This window comes from Hippopotamus amphibius, chromosome 3, assembly GCF_030028045.1.
Source record: "Hippopotamus amphibius kiboko isolate mHipAmp2 chromosome 3, mHipAmp2.hap2, whole genome shotgun sequence".
NCBI lineage: Eukaryota > Metazoa > Chordata > Mammalia > Artiodactyla > Hippopotamidae > Hippopotamus > Hippopotamus amphibius.
Genome location: NC_080188.1, coordinates 28,185,068 through 28,205,897, shown reverse-complemented (window position 1 = coordinate 28,205,897; position 20,830 = coordinate 28,185,068). Strand labels below are relative to the sequence as shown.

At 38.8% G+C, this 20,830-nt stretch overlaps 1 protein-coding gene across 3 annotated transcripts in view; it reads left to right on the top strand.

Moving 5' to 3' along the window:
* The window catches only part of SCFD2 (sec1 family domain containing 2), a 371,083-nt gene that overhangs the window by 40,824 nt on the left and 309,429 nt on the right, over positions 1–20,830 (top strand). For all 3 annotated transcript variants that reach the window (XM_057726429.1, XM_057726430.1, XM_057726431.1), the window contains one exon: positions 3,565–3,692. In XM_057726429.1, the coding sequence (XP_057582412.1) occupies positions 3,565–3,692 (128 nt within the window). The remainder of the gene's footprint in view (positions 1–3,564; positions 3,693–20,830) is intronic.

The following is a 20,830-nucleotide window of genomic DNA, read 5'->3' as shown; positions in this document are numbered from 1 at the left end:
TTGGAATTTTAATTTAATTTTATTGTCGTAATTTCAATTCCAATTTATTTATTTTCAGTATGTGTTTTTAAAACCTTTCTGCACGCATGGCCATCATATACATTCCATGTAATATCACTGTTCTCACCGATGCAAACAAGTAGCAGACTTACACATCTTTTTCTTATGTTCGTGTTTATAGAATGAACAGAACACCCACTTGCTGAACAGGGTTTTCTTTGTAGGAAGCAAATACCACTTTAACATATTTCTTACTATGTTTAAATATTTCTATATGTATTACAAAATGACTGTTGCATCCATTCATGGAAATACCAGGGTTCTTCTCTCCATGTGGGCTGCAAGTCTGTAGCGGTCTTACAGACTTCTCTCTCACACTGAATTTTAAAAACTTTTCTATACGCATCCCATGCATTGACTAAAATAAAAGTATTTAATCAGAATTGTTTATATCAACACAACAACTTTCATGACCTGGCTCCACATCAGTGTTAGAGACTGTGTAAACTATATATTTCTTCTTAATGTTTTAATAGAAAAAGGCCTGAGAGTACAAGCCCCAAGTGACTTCAGTATGAACAAATTGAGATTGTATGAAAAAACATACTCAGTGTAATTAAGTGGATTTATTTAATATATTACAAACCCTTCAGCGTGTTGAGTTTGAAGACAGCATCTTCCATGGCAATAGTAAATAGTAGTAACAACCATAGCAGCCGCACAACTGCTCACATTTTCTGTGAACCAGGAGATTGCTCCATGTGCATTATCTTCTTTAACCCTTCAGCCATCCTGGGAGGTAGTCACTGTGTTACCTCCATCTCACAGGTGAGAAAACAGAGGAAGAGGGAGGATTCGTTACCTGCATGAGGTTACACAACTAGCAAGCATCGTTTGTTCATTCACTTTTGTTGAGTGTACCTGTGACCGGCCTGGCACTGTTCTAGGTAGTGGGGAATTAGCAATGAGTATGAAGAAATCTCTGCTTTCCTAGAAGGACCTCGCTTTCTATGAAGGATCTGGACAACAAACAGAGAAACATGGAAACAGAGAATGAATCAGATGGTAATACGGATTATGCAGGACAGTAAAACCCCGTAAGAGGGAAGGGTACGCTGGGATAAGGTGCTGGGGTGGGCTGTTGTCGCTCTTTTACACGGGTGGGAAGGGTGACATCTCAGCAGACACCTGAAGTGAGAGAGGGTTGTTGGTAGGAAGAGCATTCCTGGCAAAAGAGGGAAAGCGGTCCCTGCACTTGGAGTGCCCAGGGAGGCTCAGAGGGGCCATGGAGCTGCTGTGGGTGAAGGGAGAATGGTGGCAGTTTGAACCCAGATTTATCTGACCCCAGAGCCCACATTTTAACCATTATACTAGTCTGATGGGGCAACCACAGCATCACCTGACCTACTGTGATCTTAGAGAGTCTGTATTATTCTCATGCAAAAGAGGATGGCAGTAAAGTTCTGCTGTAGAAGTTCTGTGTGTAGAGTTGAGAGAATAGGAGAAATCTTTGTGGTTTGGGGTGCTTTGGAGAATAAAAGTAGGGAATGATTGTAGACCATGAATTTGGGAAACTGGGAGGAGTGTACCTCCCCAGCTCAAAATTCCTCAGAGGTTTTCCGTTGCCTTCAGAGCTTTAGAGAAGCGAAGTAACTCTCCTAAAGCCCCATAGCAAATAGACCTAGCTTAAAACATTTTTTTCTTATTATAGTTGATTTACAATATGGTGTTAGTTACAGGTGTACAGCAAAGTAATTCAGTTATATATATATATATACACATTTTGAGATTGTTTTCCATTATAGGATATTACAAGGTGTTGAATATTATTGCCTGTGCTATATAGTAAATCCTTGTTGCTTATCTATTTTATATATAGTGGTGTGTATCTGTTCATCAGGACTCCCAATTCATCCCTCCCCCTCTTCCCTTTCCGCTTTGGGAACCATAAGTTTGTTTTCTCTGTCTGTGGGTCTGTTTCTGTTTGTAGATAGACTTCCTTGTATCAGTTTTTAGATTCCACATACAAGTGTAGACCTCGTTTTAAATGATGGTGAAGACTTTGTTCATGGTAGCTGAGCTGTGCTACCCTTCTCAGAAAGTGAAGTCCAGCTCATGTTCCTTGGCTTCGCGTCGCCTACAGACTGAGGTCAACAAGCCTTGGCAAGGAACTGCAGAGCCCTCCCATAGTAGCTCGCACTGTCGCCGTGATACCTACTTCTGCTGGGCCTCCCCTTCCACCTTAGCATGGAGCAGCGTTGCTTACGTACCTGCCCCTCCTTCCAGACAGTAAATCATTGAAAGCTTGTGCCCTGTTTTGTTCTATATTCCAGCCACGGAGAATAGGGCGTGACATGCAGTTTACCTGCTCATTTAAATGAAACTTTGAATATTAATTTTAATGTTAATGATGACAGTTTTGGTCAGATAAAGAAGTGGAATATGTTGAGCCGTGATGTTAGTTCATTCAGAAAAAAATAGATGATAATAAAAACAACTATTATTTAATGAAAGGTTATTACATGCCAGACATAGTTAAACTCAGTCTGAAATACATCATTCCCTTATGCCAAATCAAATTCAAATGTGAAAGATAAACCTTATTAGATATAATTTTGAAGCTAAATTAATATCTTATTAGATATAACTTTTAAGGTGAAACTTTAAAAAATGTATTAATTTTCAAACTATTACTATTGCTGGGTAGTAGGAGATATTTCTAAAGCTTTAAGTGGAGGAAAATGTCCTCAGAAAGGGACAGAAGTCATCTTTGTTTCTTTGTACTCAGTTTTTAAAATGTTACTACAAATGTGTATGCTTGGCTACATGCAGAGATCTTCCGGAAAGAACACTGTACTCATTTATAATGGGGATGTGGCACGTTGGGTGAGACAGAGGGCTTTGGAGAAGTGAGCCCAGATGAGACCCTGCATAATGCCCTGCTTCGTGCTCTTATCAACAGTTAATTGTAAGGGCTTCATCAGTGCCGTCCTTCCAACCCAAGGCCCAGAGTGAGCTACTTAAGGCCATGGTTTCTTAGCCTAATTCCTGATTGTCATTCACTAGGAAATCTATTCATTAGGAATTCTATTGAGTAATATTTGAATAGGAATTCTCATTGCTGATTGCTTTCTGTTTCTCAGACAAGTATATTATGTGAAATTGATATGCTTATAATCAGATAACATCATTTTTGGACATATATTTCATTTTGGCTTACATAATATTTATGTTACTCTAGTAATGTTCAATTATACTCTGAAATACTTGTAAGTGCAAATTCTCAAAAAAAAAAGGTCATACAGTTTTCCCACACTTCTCATAGCACAGTATGGCTCCCCCCACTTTTGGGTGGCTTGATTTTATTGTCTCCTTGATTTCTCAATATTTTGTGCTGATTAAAATGGATTAGATATTCTCTATTTAATCCTAATACTTAGAGTCTGTCAGTGGGAAGGACTACGTTAATACTCAAAAAAGATGCTTAAGAAATTATTTTGGTGCCGCCCTTTCCCTTATCCAGTAGCAATTTACTCTAAAGCTCTTTTTGTGGTTTTATTGCAGTGACCCGGCAGCCAAAGCCCTGTGGGAAGCCTTATTGAACACCAAGCACAAAGAGGCAGTGATGGAAGTCCGGAGACATCTAGTGGAAGCGGCAAGCAGAGAAAACCTGCCAATCAAGATGAGTATGGGTAAGTTATCCTCTTCCCCCATAGGCAGCGACTGGCTCTGAGGAAGTTCATTTAAGTCTGCTCTGATCTGTGGGCCAACTTAGCCAGCATGGCATCTAGATAAAAGTATTGAAGACATTTGTAAACTGTTGAAAGAGTAGGGAAGGAATTTGTACACATGCTTTCAGGGCTCAACCATGAGCTCTTTTCTTAGACTCGGCTTTGGGAAGTCCAGGAGAGTCCTTGCTTACGAGGCATCATGCTGTTAGTTATTTCATCTAGAATTATCAAAATTGGTCTGAACTTCCCCCCCTTTGTTCTATTCCACTCCTTCTCCTCTATCCCTGCCTGCCCATTTACTGTGGATAAGTGATCTTTTATTGGTTTTGAATTGATGAGTGAATGACTGTGCTCACAAATCAGTTGAGCACATGGACGTGTTCTGTCCTGGCCCCTCACCCTTAGAGTGGTCTGTTGATTGTCTGGTCACATCAGTGTTACCCCTTCTTCACCACAGTAGTAAATACCTTATTTTTCTCATTTCTCTTTTTTTTTTCCACATGCAGCTTTGTCCTTAGTATTAGAAGAATGGGCTGCAATGAAATTTAAGGTTTAAATGGCTTTTTTCTTTTGATTGAAAGTCAAAGAACTAGTGTTTTTATTTGAGAAAAGGAATCTGGGGTTTTAGCTTTTTTTAAATTAAATAATTGTATGAATATGGAAATATTTAAATATGGATATCAAATCTGGTTAATAGAATTTATTTCTGGAAACTTGCAATCGTTTATTTCTCTATTTTAAAAATAAGGTTTCTCTTATAATCTGCTCTTAGGTATCCAATAAATATTAGCACATCTTACTAGATGGGTAAATTTTTCTTGCTAAGATTTCTCACCCAAGTTGTTCGTTACTAATGTGTACAAAAAAATCAAACTGTCAAGTGAAATAGAAGAACAAAATTTTGGAAGTAAAAGAATGTGGATGAACCTAGAAGGAAGAAAATTAGAGGGTCATAATGTGAATAAAAATCATAACTTTCAGTGTGTTATGTGATTATATGTGAGGGCTTTAAGAAGCATGAAGGATGATAAGAAAAGTGAAAATAACTAACATTCATTGAGCACTTATGATGTACCAGGTCTTCTTCTCTTTACATGTTATTTAATCTTCACAGTATTTCTATGAGATGGGTACTGTGAGTATCCCATTTTTCAGTTAAAGGAGCTGGAATAGAGAAAAATTAAGCTGCCCAAGGCCCATACATCTGATAAGGAATAGGACTGGAATTCAAAACCAGACATGCTAATGTGAGAGAATATGCTTTTTATTTATAAAATTATCCTAACTCCATACATTTTGGTTTTGAAGCAGAAATAAAGTTGTTTCTTTGAGATCATCCTGGCATTTGACTATAATTCTGGTATCTCTCTCTCCTTCCTCCTTCCTCCCCCTCTTTCTTCCTTTCCTTTCCTTTCCTTTCCTTTCCTTTCCTTTCCTTTCCTTTCCTTTCCTTTCCTTTCCTTTCCTTTCCTTTCCTTTCCTTTCCCTTTCTTTTTTCTTTTCTTTTCTTTTCTCTCCTTTCCACAGTTATAGGTACACATTAATAACATATGTTTACCTAAAATAATTCCTTATCTGTGAGTATGTTGAAATAAGAACTAATTCACATTGTGAATAGAGAAAAGTAGGAATGCACAAAGGGTCTGAGTGATAAGGTTAATTTACATTGCATTTCAGTGATAAAACCTTATGATGCTATCACAGAGCATAAATCAGTTTTTATTGCTGAATCAATGCAGGACTCTTGAAAGATCAAAACACTTTACATTTCTAAAGTTCTGTATCTTTTAAAAATAATCAGAGCCAGGAAAAAAAAAAAGGCGGGTAACCCCATAAGGAATTCAATTTAAATATTTGAGTTTTCTGTCGACCAGAAAAATTTTAGATAAGATGGTTTGATTTATCCCCAAACTCCAGACATGGGGGAGGGTGAGGAGAGGGGGGAAAAAAAAGGAAAGAATCAGACAATTGTTTGCAAACTTTGTTGTAAGAAGGCCCAAGAAGATTGGCCCAAAGCATATTCTATCTGTGTGCCAACTATAATTTAGTAAAAGATAACACACTGTGGCCATGCATTTCTGCTTCATATCACTGGTCAGAATTTCTGGTGTGTCTCATTTCCATATACCAACAGATACATAACCATGAACAGTAAGAAAAAGGGCTGGAATTTAAACATAATAAAACAGTGATATTTGAAAACTGCTTATCATAAAAAAAAATCATGCTCTGATATCCTAGATGGCTGGAATGCTTTTTCTAGCAGCATTTAAAACTATGAAATATACTTTAAACTATGCTCTGTTCTCTCAACCCCTGCTGTAAATTGTACTGAAGTACACATTTTTTCTGACTGTGATAGAGGCTTCTGGTATTTTTGAGACATTAAACAGATACTTTAATTCTAGATTGAAGATTTTTCTTATATTTAAATTCACTGGGAGGGTTCCCATGACTGAAACCTCAGCTCTTAAATATAAAATTTCTCAGAAAAAGGTAAGTTAATATTGAAACCTCATAAGCCCCAAGAGAAATAAACATCGTTCTCTTAGGGGAAAAAAGTTTAATTGCCAAAAGAAAGAAAAAAAATTCATTTTATCACTTCACATATAAACATATGCCTTCTTTCCAAGGGACTGTTATTAAATTGTCAGTTAACTAAACATATATGTTCCAGAAAAGTGATTTTTTTAAAACATTGTAAACTGAATTGTGTTTTTCCCACTGGCTTTTCATCATGGAAAATGTATTCTGAAAGTAAAATACAAATAGACTCTAAGAAACCCATTTGTTTGGACCCAAAATGTTCACTCACAGAGGAAATGAGTAAAAGATGCCCATCTCAGTCTCTCCATTTGCAGAGAATCTGTTCCTCTGGGCTGACACTATGCTTGGGGGATCCTCACTGGATTTCCCATAGCTTTCTTCAGAGTGGCCGTATTTAATGGCTGGCAGAAAGAGCCTGTTAGGGCTAAGTGAAACAGATCTCTTTATGACACTGTTCCTTGTTTTGCAGCTAGATTTCTTGAAAAAGTATTTTATGCTCAACGCCTCTGTTTCTTTATTATTTTCTTGCTTATTAATCTAGTGTAGTCTGGCCTCTGGTACCTTTTTGCTGAAAAGTCTCCTGGGCTACTAAATATAAGGGCGTTTTTTCTCAGTCCCAATTCTTCTTCATTTCTTTGCAATATTCATGATCAGATTATTGCAGCTTCCTTTTTTCTGTTTTCTGTGACTTTTGGCTTTTCTGATTGTGATGTACATCTCTGTTTTCTGTGACTTTTGGCTCTTCTGATTGTGATGGAGTGCAAAGTCAGTTACACGTGGAGGTGAATCACAATTCTGCTGCTTATTAGCCAAATTTCAGTTTATCCATAAAAATGGGGAAGCTGTTTCCTGGAATTTTGAAGGAGAAAGAAAGCTCTGAGCAGAGTGAAGGTTATGATTACTACTCAAAATGGAATTGGTGTGCTGCAGTTATATTCTATTTATGGGAAAATCTATGTTGGAAACTACATTATAAGAAGATTGTTTGATGAGCGTAAAATCAAAACAAACAAATCAAGTTAGATGATTTCTCCCTTTCTTTTTTGGAAATGTACCAATTCATTCTTTCCACTTTATTTGTCTTTTTCTAGTCTTTGTGAGGAATATTTCCCTTTCAATAACACATATTTTCTTTAAGCAGAATTCTAAATAGTTTTCCATTTTTCAGCTTAGTTACAATTACATTCTGTTACCTCTTCCCTGACTCTTTTCATCTTGTAAGTCACCTTGGCTGTATTTGGGATTCCCAGATGTCTATGGTCACACTTTTACAGGAAAATCTCTTGAGCTACATTTTCAGATGATAATCTGATCCATTGATTTGTGAAGCTTCTTAATTTACAATCCTCGTTTTGGGGCACTCGAGTGTCAGCCCCATATAGTCACCATCAGTTTCTCTTTTCCAAATTAAATATGAGTTCTTTCAGCATTTGTGAAAAGACTAGCCTTTAACCATCACAATTTTTTCTAGTTCTGAACCGCTGACAAAGCTCTACTTTGTTAATGTCCATCCTAAAATGTGATGTCCAGAGCTGAGTAAAGATGTGTTCTTTGCCTCTTTTTGGATACCATGCTTCTCTTAATGAAGCCCCAGATGAAATTAGTGATTTTTGCTTTCCACCAATGCCACACCCACTATCATTTCCTGCTTTTACAATTTAGCAATACTGACTTTGTAAAATAGCAATAAATCAAAACACTCTAAAATTTTATTTGATGTATACTTTTTCAACATCATTGAGAGGATTCCGTTTCCTACTGTTGGTACTTGAATTCATCCAGTTCTGGGTTTTGATCACATTTATATCTTTTGCCTTCATTATGGAGAATTTTGTTTGGGATTAAGGGGAACACGTATGCATACACATCCACATGTATGGGGGTGTGTGTGTGTCTATGTGTGTGTGTGAAATGGGTGTGGAGATTGTGAAACTTTGCAAAATGGATAGGTTCAAACCTAATAATACCAACATACCATTTGATATATGGTAATTGATAAGAGATAAGAAGATCTGGATACCTCCCAGGGCACATACGCTGACTGTTAACTCTCACACATCCTTGTCTTCATACATTAGCTGTTGCTACAGTTTGGGGAATGGGGAAGGGAATTGATTTTTATTTGACAGCTACTTTGTTTCAGGTAGTATAACAAGTTTTACATAGTTTGTTTCCTTTAATCCTCCCAGTAGCCTGCCCCCCCCCCCCCCACCCCGCATTTCACAGACAAGGAAAACTTAGACTCAAAAAGTTTCTTTTCCAGGATTTCTGTGCCAGTTGTTAAGTTCCTGTCTCTCGGATCTCAACTCACTCTTCTGCTCCATGGTGCTGGGGCTGGCACTCTGCAGACCACATTCTGCACTTCAGTGGGCTGCCTGCTGGGCTATGCTGATAAGGGGTGCTAGAGGGAAACTGCAAGGCTGGAAGAGGAAGAAGCAACTTGCCTTTTCCTGCCTGCCCCTGTGGCCTTTGCTTCTGCTTGTGAGTGTCATGCCAGTAACACTTCTTCCCCCCAGCAGTGGCAGGTCCTTCCTGTGGGAGCAACTGGATCCAGTTTGCAGTTCTTCCAATACTTGCAGAACCAGCTTCGTGGTGCTGCCTCCTTAGAGGTACCAGCCCACCTGAGTAGCCCTCCAGTCTCAGAGGTATAATTCCAACCTTCTGCCAGTGTGTCTCCCACCCTACTGGTGGTAGCTGCTTCCAACAGTTGCTGCCTACAGGATACCTTGGAGTTTTCTTTTTACCTTTCAGTTACCCAGTTAACAATTCCATATGTTAAATTTTCTAACTTCTTAGTAAGTCCTGTTATATTTGCGTTATTTTTCCTGTTAGAGTGCCATCATTTTCCTGCTGGGACCTTGGCTAATATAACCACTCACTTTCCACTTCATGCATATGCACACATACATGCATACACACACACAAACACTTTCCTGTCAAACCCATCTTATTTTTCCCGATCTAATACAAATGTCACTTTCTCTGTGGAACTGTATCTAATTCCCCTTTCCCCTTCTTCCTGCACCCTCCTCAGCAAGTTGCATGGATTGCTCTGGCTTCTGAGGACCCACAGCTCTTTCTCTCATTGCTGTCTTAGCACTTAGCACAGTGCAAAATAGTTAAATGTGTGTGGATTCAAAACTTTGCGAGAGTGTCCATTTCGTATTCTCCATTGGCTGTCTGGCTTGGTATATAGGGAGTGGCTTAGTACTTGCTGCTTGAATGAATGGATTGCGTGATGCATGTGGATGAGTAGCAGAGGGACAATGTGTATTTCTACTTTCAGTTATATGCATTTTATATTCCTCTTTACAACTTTCCTTTCTGATAGTTCTTGTTCCTCTTGATATGTTGTAGCATCTGATCATGTCTTCTTTCTTGATTCTTTTCCCTTGGTCTTCATGTCACTCGGCTCTTCTGGTTATCTTCCTTTTTCTGATAATTGTTTTATGCTTTTTCTTCCTTACTTCTAGTTTCCTGGAAGACTGTAGATCATTTTGTATCCCGTGTTGTGCCTTGCACATAGATACTTGGTTAATAATTGCTACTGATCTTAAAACCTTACCCTACTTCTATCCTCCCTCCAAAAAAAAGAAGCCCATTTCATTCTCCAGGCTTTACAATTCTCCCCCAACATTTTCTCCATCATATCTCTCATCCCCTGTCATTCTTTCTAAAAGATGACATCTTATATCCCTATTGGTACTGCTTTTGTTCATATTGCTATTACAGCAGTTACCATCAGACCCTGGGTAGCTGGGGCTAAAAATTCTTATCTGTGCTTCTTAGTATTCTCCACACCTAACACAAGACCTTGAAGTTATTATGTACTGAGTAAGTGTTTATGGAATGAATAAATTGAATTACTACTGTCAGTTGGTATTTGTTATGCATTTGTTTAGTGGATTGCTTTTTTTATCTCTCTCCTATGGAATCCAAGAGTGACACTGAGTTAGAACATCACTTCTCAAACTTTTTGGTCTCAGAACCCCTTTACATTGTTAAAGGTTACTGAGGGGAATTCCCTAGTGGTCCACTTTCACTGCTGGGGGCCCAGGTTCAATCCCTGGTTGGGGAAATAAGACCCCCCCCAAAAAAAAAAGCTATTGAGGTTCACAACAACCTATGAATGAAAAAACAAAACAAAACAAAACTATTTTGGACACCAGGAGCTTCTCTTTGTGTGGACTATATCTACTGATATACGTGAGATAGATAGATAGATATATAGGAAGAAAGAAAGAAAGGAAATATGTTAGGAATTCAAGCAGGGAAAATTTGTTAAAAATATTTATTAATTAAAAATACTATAATAAACCTATTATATGTTAATGTAACTTTTGTGTGTGTGAAAAATGACTATATTTTCTCAAATAAAATAATGTAGGGAAAAGCGTGGCACCGCTTTATGTTTTTGCACATCTCCAACATCTGGTTTAATAGAAGATGGCCATATTCTCATATCTGATTCTTCATTCAATCTGTGTGATATATTATTTTGGATAAAGTATATAAAGAAAAGCTGGCCTTACAAAGATACGTAGTTGAAAAAGGGAGGAATATTTTAATAACTTTCCAGAAAACTGCAGATATTCTTTGATTATACACCAGGTTTACAAGAGGTAATTTTTTTACAGGTTAATTGCAGTGTGGAATATGAAACCATATCATTGAATTTCCCATACTCTGGTACATTAAAACCCATTGGTTTCTCTTGCACTTTGAGTGGCTCTTTTATGCACATACTATTTTATAGCATTGTACATTAGCCTCTTGGACAATATTGGTTCTCTAAATTATGCAGGTTTTCCAAATGTTGACACATATTATTCAATATAACAAAACCACATTTGTTGATATCACCACTGATATCATTAGAAAATCTTTAAGTATCAGGAATGTAAAGATATAGGGGCAGATACAAGTTTTCTAAAATTATTATTATTTTAAAGCTCTTTATTGGAATATAATTGCTTTACACTTTTGTGCCCATTTTTGAGGTACACCAAAGTGAATCAGCTGTATTTATACATATATCCTCATATCCCCTCCCTGCTGCAACTCTCTCCCACCCTCCCTATCCTGGCCCTCTAGGTCATCACCCATCATTGAGTTTATCTCCCTATGTTATGCAGCAACTTCCCACTAGCTATCTATTTTCGATTTGGTAGTGTATATATGTCAATACTACTCTTTCACTTCGTCCCAGCTTCCTCTTTGCCCCCCCTCCACCCCGTGTCCTCAAGCCCATTCTCTACATCTGCATCTTTATTTTGCTCTGTCACTGAGTTCATCAGTACCATTTTTTTAGATTCCATATATATGAATTAGCATATGGCATTTGTTTTTCTCTTTCTGGCTGACCTTGCTCTGTATGACAGTCTCTAGGTCTATCCACCTCACTACAAATAACTCCGTTTCATTCTTTTTTATGGCTGAGTAATATTTCATTGTGTATATGTACCACATCTTCTTTATCCATTCACCTGTTGATGGGCATTTAGGTTGCTTCCATGTCCTGGCTATTGTAAATAGTGCTGCAATGAACATTATGGTGTGTGTTTCTTTTTGGATTATTGTTTTCTTTGGGTATATGCCCAGTAGTGGGATTGCTGGGTCATATGGTAGTTCCATTTTTAGTTTTTTAAGGAACCTCCAAACTGTTTTCCATAGTGGCTGTACCAGCTTACATTCTCACCAACAGTGCAGGAGAGTTCCCTTTTCTCCACACCCTCTCCAACATTTATTGTTTCTAGATTTTGTGATGATGGCCATTCCGACTGGTGTGAAGTGATACCTCATTGTGGCTTTGACTTGCATTTCTCTACTGATTAGTGATGTTGAGCATCTTTTCATGTGTTTGTTGGCCATCTGTATGTCTTCTTTGGAGAAATGTCTATTTAGGTCTTCCACCCATTTGTGGATTGGGTTATTTGCTTTTTTGGTATTAAGCTGCATGAGCTGCTTGTATATTTTGGAGATTAATCCTTTGTTCAGTGCTTTGTTGGCAAATATTTTCTCCCATTCTGAGGGTTGTCTTCTTGTCTTTTTTTTTTATTTTATTTTTTTATTTTTTATTTTTTTTAAATTTTTAATTTTTTGGGGGGTACACCAGGTGCAATCATCTGTTTTTATACACATATCCCCGTATTCCCTCCCTTCCTTGACTCCCCCGCCTCGAGTCCCCCCCACCCTCCCTGCCCCGGTCCTCTAAGGCATCTTCCATCCTCGAGTTGGACTCCCTTTGTTATACAACAACTTCCCACTGACTATTTTACAGTTGGTAGTATATATATGTCTGTGCTACTCTCTCGCTTTGTCTCAGTTTCCCCTTCACCCCCCGCCCCCTCCCATACCTCGAGTTCTCCAGTCCATTCTCTGTATCTGCATCCTTGTTCTTGTCACTGAGTTCATCAGTACCATTTTTAGATTCCGTATATGTGAGTTAGCATACAATATTTGTCCTTCTCTTTCTGACTTACTTCACTGTGTATGACAGATTGTAGTTCTATCCACCTCATTACATATAGCTCCATCTCATCCCTTTTTATAGCTGAGTAATATTCCATTGTATATATATGCCACATCTTCTGTATCCATTCATTTGTTGATGGGCATTTAGGTTGCTTCCATGTCCTGGCTATTGTAAATAGTGCTGCAATAAACATTATGGTACAAGTTTCTTTTGGGATTATGGTTTTCTTTGGGTATATGCCCAGGAGTGGGATTACTGGATCATATGGTAGTTCTATTTGTAGTTTTTTAAGGAACCTCCAAATTGTTTTCCATAGTGGCTGTACCAACTTACAGTCCCACCAACAGTGCAGGAGAGTTCCCTTTTCTCCACACCCTCTCCAACATTTGTGGTTTCCAGACTTTGTGATGATGGCCATTCTGATTGGTGTGAGGTGATACCTCATTGTGGCTTTGACTTGCATTTCTCTGATGATGAGTGATGTTGAGCATCTTTTCATGTGTTTGTTGGCCATCTGTATGTCTTCTTTGGAGAAATGTCTATTTAGGTCTTCCACCCATTTGTGGATTGGGTTATTTGCTTTTTTGGTATTAAGCTGCATGAGCTGCTTGTATATTTTGGAGGTTAATCCTTTGTCCGTTGTTTCATAGGCAATTATTTTTTCCCATTCTGAGGGTTGCCTTTTAGTCTTGTTTATGGTTTCTTTTGCTGTGCAAAAGCTTTTAAGTTTCATTAGGTGCCATTTGTTTATTTTTTTGTTTTATTTCCATGATTCTAGGAGGTGGGTCAAAAAGGATGTTGCTTTGATGGATGTCATAGAGTGTTCTGCCTATGTTTTCCTCTAAGAGTTTTATAGTGTCTGGCCTTACATGTAGGTCTTTAATCCATTTTGAGTTTATTTTTGTGTATGGTGTTAGGAAGTGTTCTAATTTCATTCTTTTACATGTAGCTGTCCAATTTTCCCAGCACCAGTTATTGAAGAGGCTGTCTTTTTTCCAGTGTATATTCGTGCCTCCTTTGTCAAAGATAAGGTGCCCATATGTGCGTGGGTTTATCTCTGGGCTCTCTCTTCTGTTCCATTGATCTATATTTCTGTTTTTGTGCCAGTACCATACTGTGTTGATCACTGTAGCCTTGTAGTATAGTTTGAAGTCAGGAAGCCTGATTCCACCAACTCTGTCTTTCCTTCTCAAGATTGCTTTGGCTATTTGGGGTCTTTTGTGTTTCCTTACAAATTGTAAAATTTCTTGTTCTAGTTCTGTGAAAAATGTTGGTAATTTGATAGGGATTGTGTTGAATATGTAAATTGCTTTGAGTAGTATAGTCATTTTCACAGGGTTGATTCTTCCATTCCAAGAACATGCTATGTCCCTTCATCTGTTTGTATCGTCTTTGATTTCTTTCATCAGCGTCCTGTAGTTTTCTGTGTACAGGTCTGTTGCCTCCTTAGGCAGGTTTATTCCTAGGTATTTTATTCTTTTTGTTGCAATGGTAAATGGGAGAGTTTCCTTAATTTCTCTTTCTGCTCTTTTGTTGTTAGTGTATAGGAATGCAAGAGATTTTTGCGCATTAAGTTTGTATCCTGCTACTTTACTAAATTCATCGATTAGTGCTAGCAGTTTTCTGGTAGAATCTTTAGGGTTTTCTATGTATAATATCATGTCATCTGCAAAGAGTGACAACTTTACTTCTTCTTTTCCAATTTGGATTCCTTTTATTTCATTTTCTTCTCTGATTGCTGTGGCTAAAACTTCCAAAACTATGTTGAATGATAGTGCTGAGAGTGGGCACCCTTGTCTTGTTCCTGTCCTTAGAGGGAATGTATTCAGTTTTTCACCATTTAAAATAATGTTGGCTGTTGGTTTGTCATATATGGCTTTTATTAGGTTGAGGTAACTTCTTTCTATGCCCATTTTCTGGAGAGTTTTTATCATAAATAGATGTTGAATTTTGTCAAAAGCCTTTTCTGCATCTATTGAGATGATCATTTGGTTTTTATCCTTCAATTTGTTAATATGATGTATCACATTGATTGATTTGCATGTATTGAAGAATCCTTGCATTCCAGGGGTCATGGTGTATGATCTTTTTAATGTGCTGTTGGATTCTGTCAGCTAGTATTTTGTTGAGGATTTTTGCATCTGTATTCATCAGTGATATTGGCCTGTAATTTTCTTTTTTTGTGACCTCTTTGCCTGGTTTTGGTATCTGGGTGATGGTGGCCTTGTAGAATGAGTTTGGGAGTGTTCCTCCTTCTGCTATATTTTGGAAGAGTTTGAGAAAGATAGGTGTTAGCTCTTCTCGAAATGTTTGATAGAATTCGCCTGTGAAGCCATCTGGCCCTGGGCTTTTGTTTGTTGGGAGATTTTTAATCACAGTCTCAATTTCAGTGCTTGTGATTGGTCTGTTCATATTTTCTGTTTCTTCCTGGTTCAGTCTTGGAAGATTATACTTTTCTAAGAATTTATCCATTTCTTCCAGGTTATCGAATTTATTGGCATATAGTAGTCTCATGATCTTTTGTATTTCTGCAGTGTCCGTTGTTACTTCTGCTATTTCATTTCTAATTCTGTTGATTTGTGTCTTCTCCCTTTTTTTCCTGATGAGTCTGGCTAATGGTTTATCAATTTTATTTATCTTTTCAAAAAACCAGCTTTTAGTTTTATTGATCTTTGCTATTGTTTCTTTCATTTCTTTTTCATTTATTTCTGATCTGATCTTTATGATTTCTTTCCTTCTGCTCACGTTGGGGCTTTTTTATTCTTCTTTCTTTGTTTTAAGTGTAAGGTTAGGTTGTTTATTCAAAATTTTTCTTGTTTCTTGAGGTAGGACTGTATTGCTATAAACTTCCCTCTTAGAACTGTTTTTGCTGCGTCCTATAGGTTTGGGGTTGTCGTTTTTTCATTGTCATTTGTTTCTAGGTATTTTTTGATTTCCTTTTTGATTTCTGCAGTGACTTCTTGGTTGTTTAACAGCATATTGTTAGGCTCCATGTGTTTGTATTTTTTACAGTTTTTTTCTGGTGATGTCTAGTCTCATGGAGTTGTGGTTTGGAGAAGATGCTTGATACAATGTCAGTTTTTCTTGAATTTACTGACGCTTGATTTATGCCCCAAAATGTGATCTTTCCTGGAGAATGTTTTGTATGCACTTGAGAAGAAAGTGTATTCTGTAGTTTTTGGAAAGAATGTCCTATAAATATCAATTAAGTCAAGATGGTCTAATGTTTCATTTAAAGCTTGTGTGTCCTTATTTATTTTCTGTTTGGATAATCTGTCCACTGGTGTAAGTGGGGTGTTCAAGTCTTCTAATATTATTGTGTTAGTTTTGATTTCCCCTTTTATGGCTGTTAGCATTTGCCTTATGTATTGAGGTGCTCCTGTGTTGGGTGCATAGATATTTACAGTTGTGATATGTTCTCCTTGGATTGATCCCTTGATCATTATGTAGTATCCTTCCTGTCTCTTGTAATAGTTTTTACTTTAAGGTCTAATTTGTCTGATATGAGTATTGCTATTCCAGCCTTCTTTTGACTTCCATTTGCATGGAATATCTTTTTCCATCCCCTTACTTTCAGTCTGTATGTGACCCTAGGTCTGAAGTGTGTTTCCTGTAGACAGCATATATAAGGGTCTTGTTTTGTATCCATTCAGCCAGTTTGTGTCTTTTGGTTGGAGCATTTAATCCATTTACGTTTAAGGTATTTATTGACATGTATGTTCCAATTACCATTTTCTTAATTGTTTTGGCTGTCTTTTCCTTCTCTTGTGTTTACTGCCTAGAGGAATTCCTTCAGCAGTTTTTGTAAGGCTGGTTTGGTGGTGCTGAATTCTCTTAACTTTTGCTTGTCTGTAAAGTTTCTGATTTCTCCATCGAATCTGAATGAGATTTTTGCTGGGTAGAGTATTCCTGGCTGCAGGTTCTTCTCTTTCAAGACTTTAATTATCTCCTGCCACTCCCTTCTGGCCTGCAGAGTTTCTGTATAGAGATCAGCTGTTATCCTTATGGGATTTCCCTTATATGTTATTTGTTGCTTTTCTCGTTGCTTTTAATATGTTTTCTTTGTGTTTAATTTTCGTTAGTTTGATTAATATGTGCCTTGGTGTATTTCTCCTTGGGTTTATTCTGTACGGGACTTTCATCACTTCTTGGACTTGGTTTATTGCTTCCTTTCCCATGTTGGGGAAATTTTCCACCATAATGTCCTCAAATATTTTCTCAGACCCTTTCTTTTTTTCTTCTTCTTTTGGGACGCCTATAATTTGAATGTTGGTACACTTAATGTTATCCTGGAGGTCTCTGAGACTGTCTTCCATTATTTTTTATTCTTTTTTCTTTTTCCTGCTCTGTGGCAGTTATTTCCCCCATTCTGTGTTCCAACTCACTTACTCGTTCTTCTGCCTCAGTTATTCTGCTGTTTATACCATCTATGGTATTTTTAATTTCAGTTATTGTGTTGTTCATTACTGTTTGTTCTTTAGTTCTTCTAGATCCTTATTAAATGTTTCTTGTATTTTCTCTATTTTGTTTTCGAGATTTTGGATCATCTTTACTATCATTACTCTGAGCTCTTTTTCAGGCAATTTGTTACTTTCTTCTTCATTTATTTGGTCTTGTCAGTTTTTATCTTCCTCTTTTGCCTGCAAGGTGTTTCTTTGTTTTCTCATTTTGTCTAATTTATAGTATTTGCTCTCTCCTTTCCCTATGCTGCCTAGTAGAAATTCCTCTTATCTCTGTTCTGTTTGGCTTCAAGTGTCAAGCACTGGAGCTTGCTGGCCTTTGGTTGGATTTGGAGCTAGGTGTTAAGAATGAGAACTCTGGGGGAGCACTTGCCGATGAATATTCCATGGGGTCAGGAGTTCTCTGGTGGTCCAGTGTCCTGGACTCCGCTCTGTTGTCTCAGAGGTCCAGGTTTAACCCCTGGCTGGGGCACCAAGACCCAGGAAGCTGCACGGCACGGAGAAAAAGGAGGTAGAAGGAGAGCAAAGAAAAAAAAAGGAAGAAAAAAGGGAAGAAGGGGAAGGACAAATTCCCAAGACTGGTGGTAAAGGCAACTGTAATCAGTCAAAATCACACAAGGAGATGTACACACTTGCACTTGCAAAAAGAGAAGAGGAAAAGAAACCAAAGAGAGGAGAAAAAGAGAGAGCAAAGAAAAGAAAGAAGAGCGTACTCATAGCAATTACAAGCAAATCCACATATAAATATATACAGGAAAGATTTAATTAATAAATACCTAAAACCAGAAACAAGACAAGCACACTAAGAAGTCCTCCGATACTTCTAGGTAGGGCTCTGCCCCTGCTGGGGAGAGGACTGTGGAGAGCTCAGTCTGTGATCTGGCATTAGTCCTGTGTGTATTTGTCCCCACAGCCCCCAGTTGCCCGCTATGCCTACAGTCTCTATTGTAGAAACACTCCTCTGTTCAGGTGATCCACAGACTCAGGGTCTATCAAGCCTATTGTGGGCGTTAAATCTGCTCCTCCTATGGCTGCTTCTCTTTCTCTTCTTTGGCCCTGCAGTCCTTGGGAATCAGTTTTGGTTTTGGTCCCTACTTTGTGTGTGGGTTGTTCTCAGGAGTCGGTTCCCCGCCCAGGCAAGGGGGGGCAAAAGAGCATGATTGGGGCTCACTTGCAACTTCAGGTCAGGGGATAGGGTGGGATAGGGCAGTCTAACTGAAATCTGCAAGAGTGCTTGTAGCAGCAGAGGTCAGCATGAGCCGGAGGTGTCATGTGCATTCTCCCAGGGATGTTGGTCCCGATTGCGAGACCCTTGGTGTTGATGGGCTTCACCTACTGCCGGGAGGGTGTGGCCAGTGTCTTGCCTTACACACAGGACCCTTGGTGACGGCAGGTGGGCGGGCTGCGGGGCCCGGGGGTGCAGTGGGGGTGGGGAGCAGGCCAGCGGGCAGGTGGGCAGGCATTCGGCGGGACCCAGCAGCGCCCGGGGCGGGTGGGGGTGCAGGGCGGCAGGCAAGCTTTTTGATCCAGCAGCCGCGGGATGCGCCACTTCGCAGCCTGTGAGTTTGCGAAGAGGGAAGTTCCTCCCAAGCACTCCGAAACAAAAGTCCCCTGCCTCTCCGTCTGGCCCAGGATTTTCCCCAAACTCCCTCCTACCTTGCTGGCGCACCTGCCCCCCAGGCTGTTCTCATGCAGTCAGTCCCAACTCTCTCCCTGGTGTCTGTTCTCCGAAGCCCAGGCCTCAGCGCCCGGCCCCCCGCCACTGCCGCGGTGAGCAGCTTGGCTTCTCAGGCTGGGGAGTGCTGCCTGGCTCCTCCGTGCGGGGATCTCTCTGCGCTGCCCTCGGCACACCTGCCGTAGCTTTCTCTTCTGGGGGCTCCGGGGCTCCGCCTGTCCTTCCCCGCCAGTGAGGGGGCGCCCCCGTGTGTAGGAGCCTTCCCCCCTCACAGCTCCCTCCCAGGGGGGCCCTTCTCCTCAGGATTCTTTGTCTCTCTTTTCCCCTTCTTTTCTTTGTGCTACCCAATTGCGTGGAATTTCTTTTGCCTTTTTGGTGGTCTGAGGTCTGCTGCGGGCATTTGAAAGGTGTTCTGCAGGAGCCACTCCCCAAGTAGATGTATTTTTGATGTATTTGTGGGGAGGAAGGTGATCTCCACGTCCTACTCCTCCTCCATCTTTTCCCACTCTCTTCCAAAATTATAATTTCACATGAAAACTTGAGTTTTGATATTGACAATACAAACTGTTAGTTGTTTTCTTTGAAGTGACAGGCTCACTTCATTCAGTTTTTGGAAAAAATGTATGAAGAACCGTATTTTTTCAGTGTCTTTTCAGTAAAACTTTTATGCCATTGAAACAGTGTACACAGCATTTCACTACTTAAGTAATCACATAAGTGCTTTTCCTTGAGACAATGGTTATACTGATACTTTGGTATGCCCCAGAAGTGCTTTTTGTATATTTCTGATTTCTTTACACAGCATATTGATATTTTCTTAAGGTTTGAAGATTTGATAAAATTAGTAACATTCTCAAGTGAAGCTGAGACTACTTGTATAATTTGGTGCTGCTGCCTTGATCGGTGCTAAGGCACTGGCACTTTTACCCACAACTGTTTTTGTACCATCAGTACAAATACAGGATAGTAACAAAATCAAGTAGCGTCTTTGTATTATTATGAAAATAGTTCTGACTTTTCTGACTACCTGAAAGTGCCTCAAGGGCCCAGGGGTCCAAGGAATACCTTTGAGAACCATTATTTAAAGAAGTGTCATATTCTCCAGCGTGCAAGATTAGCACAGTTTTCTGGAGATCATTAGAATCAATAGACAGAGGAAAACTCTCTGAAATTTTTTTCTATACCTTATCCAGATTTAGAGGTAATAGACAATTGTTTTCATTCATTTAAAAGGTATTTATTATGTGTTCATAGTATATAATTATGTCCTTCATAGTATATAATTTTGTCCTTAACTTGTTCAAATGAACAAGTTAATTTTTCTGAACGTTTCCTTGTCTTCAAAATGGGAATTCTATTATCTGCTAAGCTGACAATTAGATGAGATGGTTTATATGAAACATAGTGTTTGTGAAATTCAAGGTGTTCTGTAAAAGGAGGATATAGCATGACAAAATTATTTATTGTCTCCTGGGCAGATAAAAGACATAAAAATAATGACCAATGGTCATACAATTGCATATGGAGAGCATTCTACCAGATCTAGGGGTGGAGTTACATTGTCTGTAGGATTGTTCCCTGATCATCTTATTTGGAAAACATGTGACTAGAGTAATGATTTCCAGAAGTGGAAGTGGAGATTGGGGATTTAGTTACCTAGTGATTATGTTGGAGCCTAAGTAGTGGATTTCTAAAGGAAATATAACGTCAAGGTGATCATTCATGAAAAGAAAGTAGAATGGGTGAGGGTTGAAGTCAGATTCGTAAGGAACACTTCTCTTTAGGGGTGTGAAGAAGAAGAGAATCTAGAGAAAAAGAAAGAATTTTTATTGAATTAAAAATTAGTAATGCCTGAAAACCTTAAGGTCACTAAACAGATGTTTCTTTCTTACGCTTCATTACCTAAAACAGAACCTGGGTTGCCTCTGTTTCTCTATTTCCT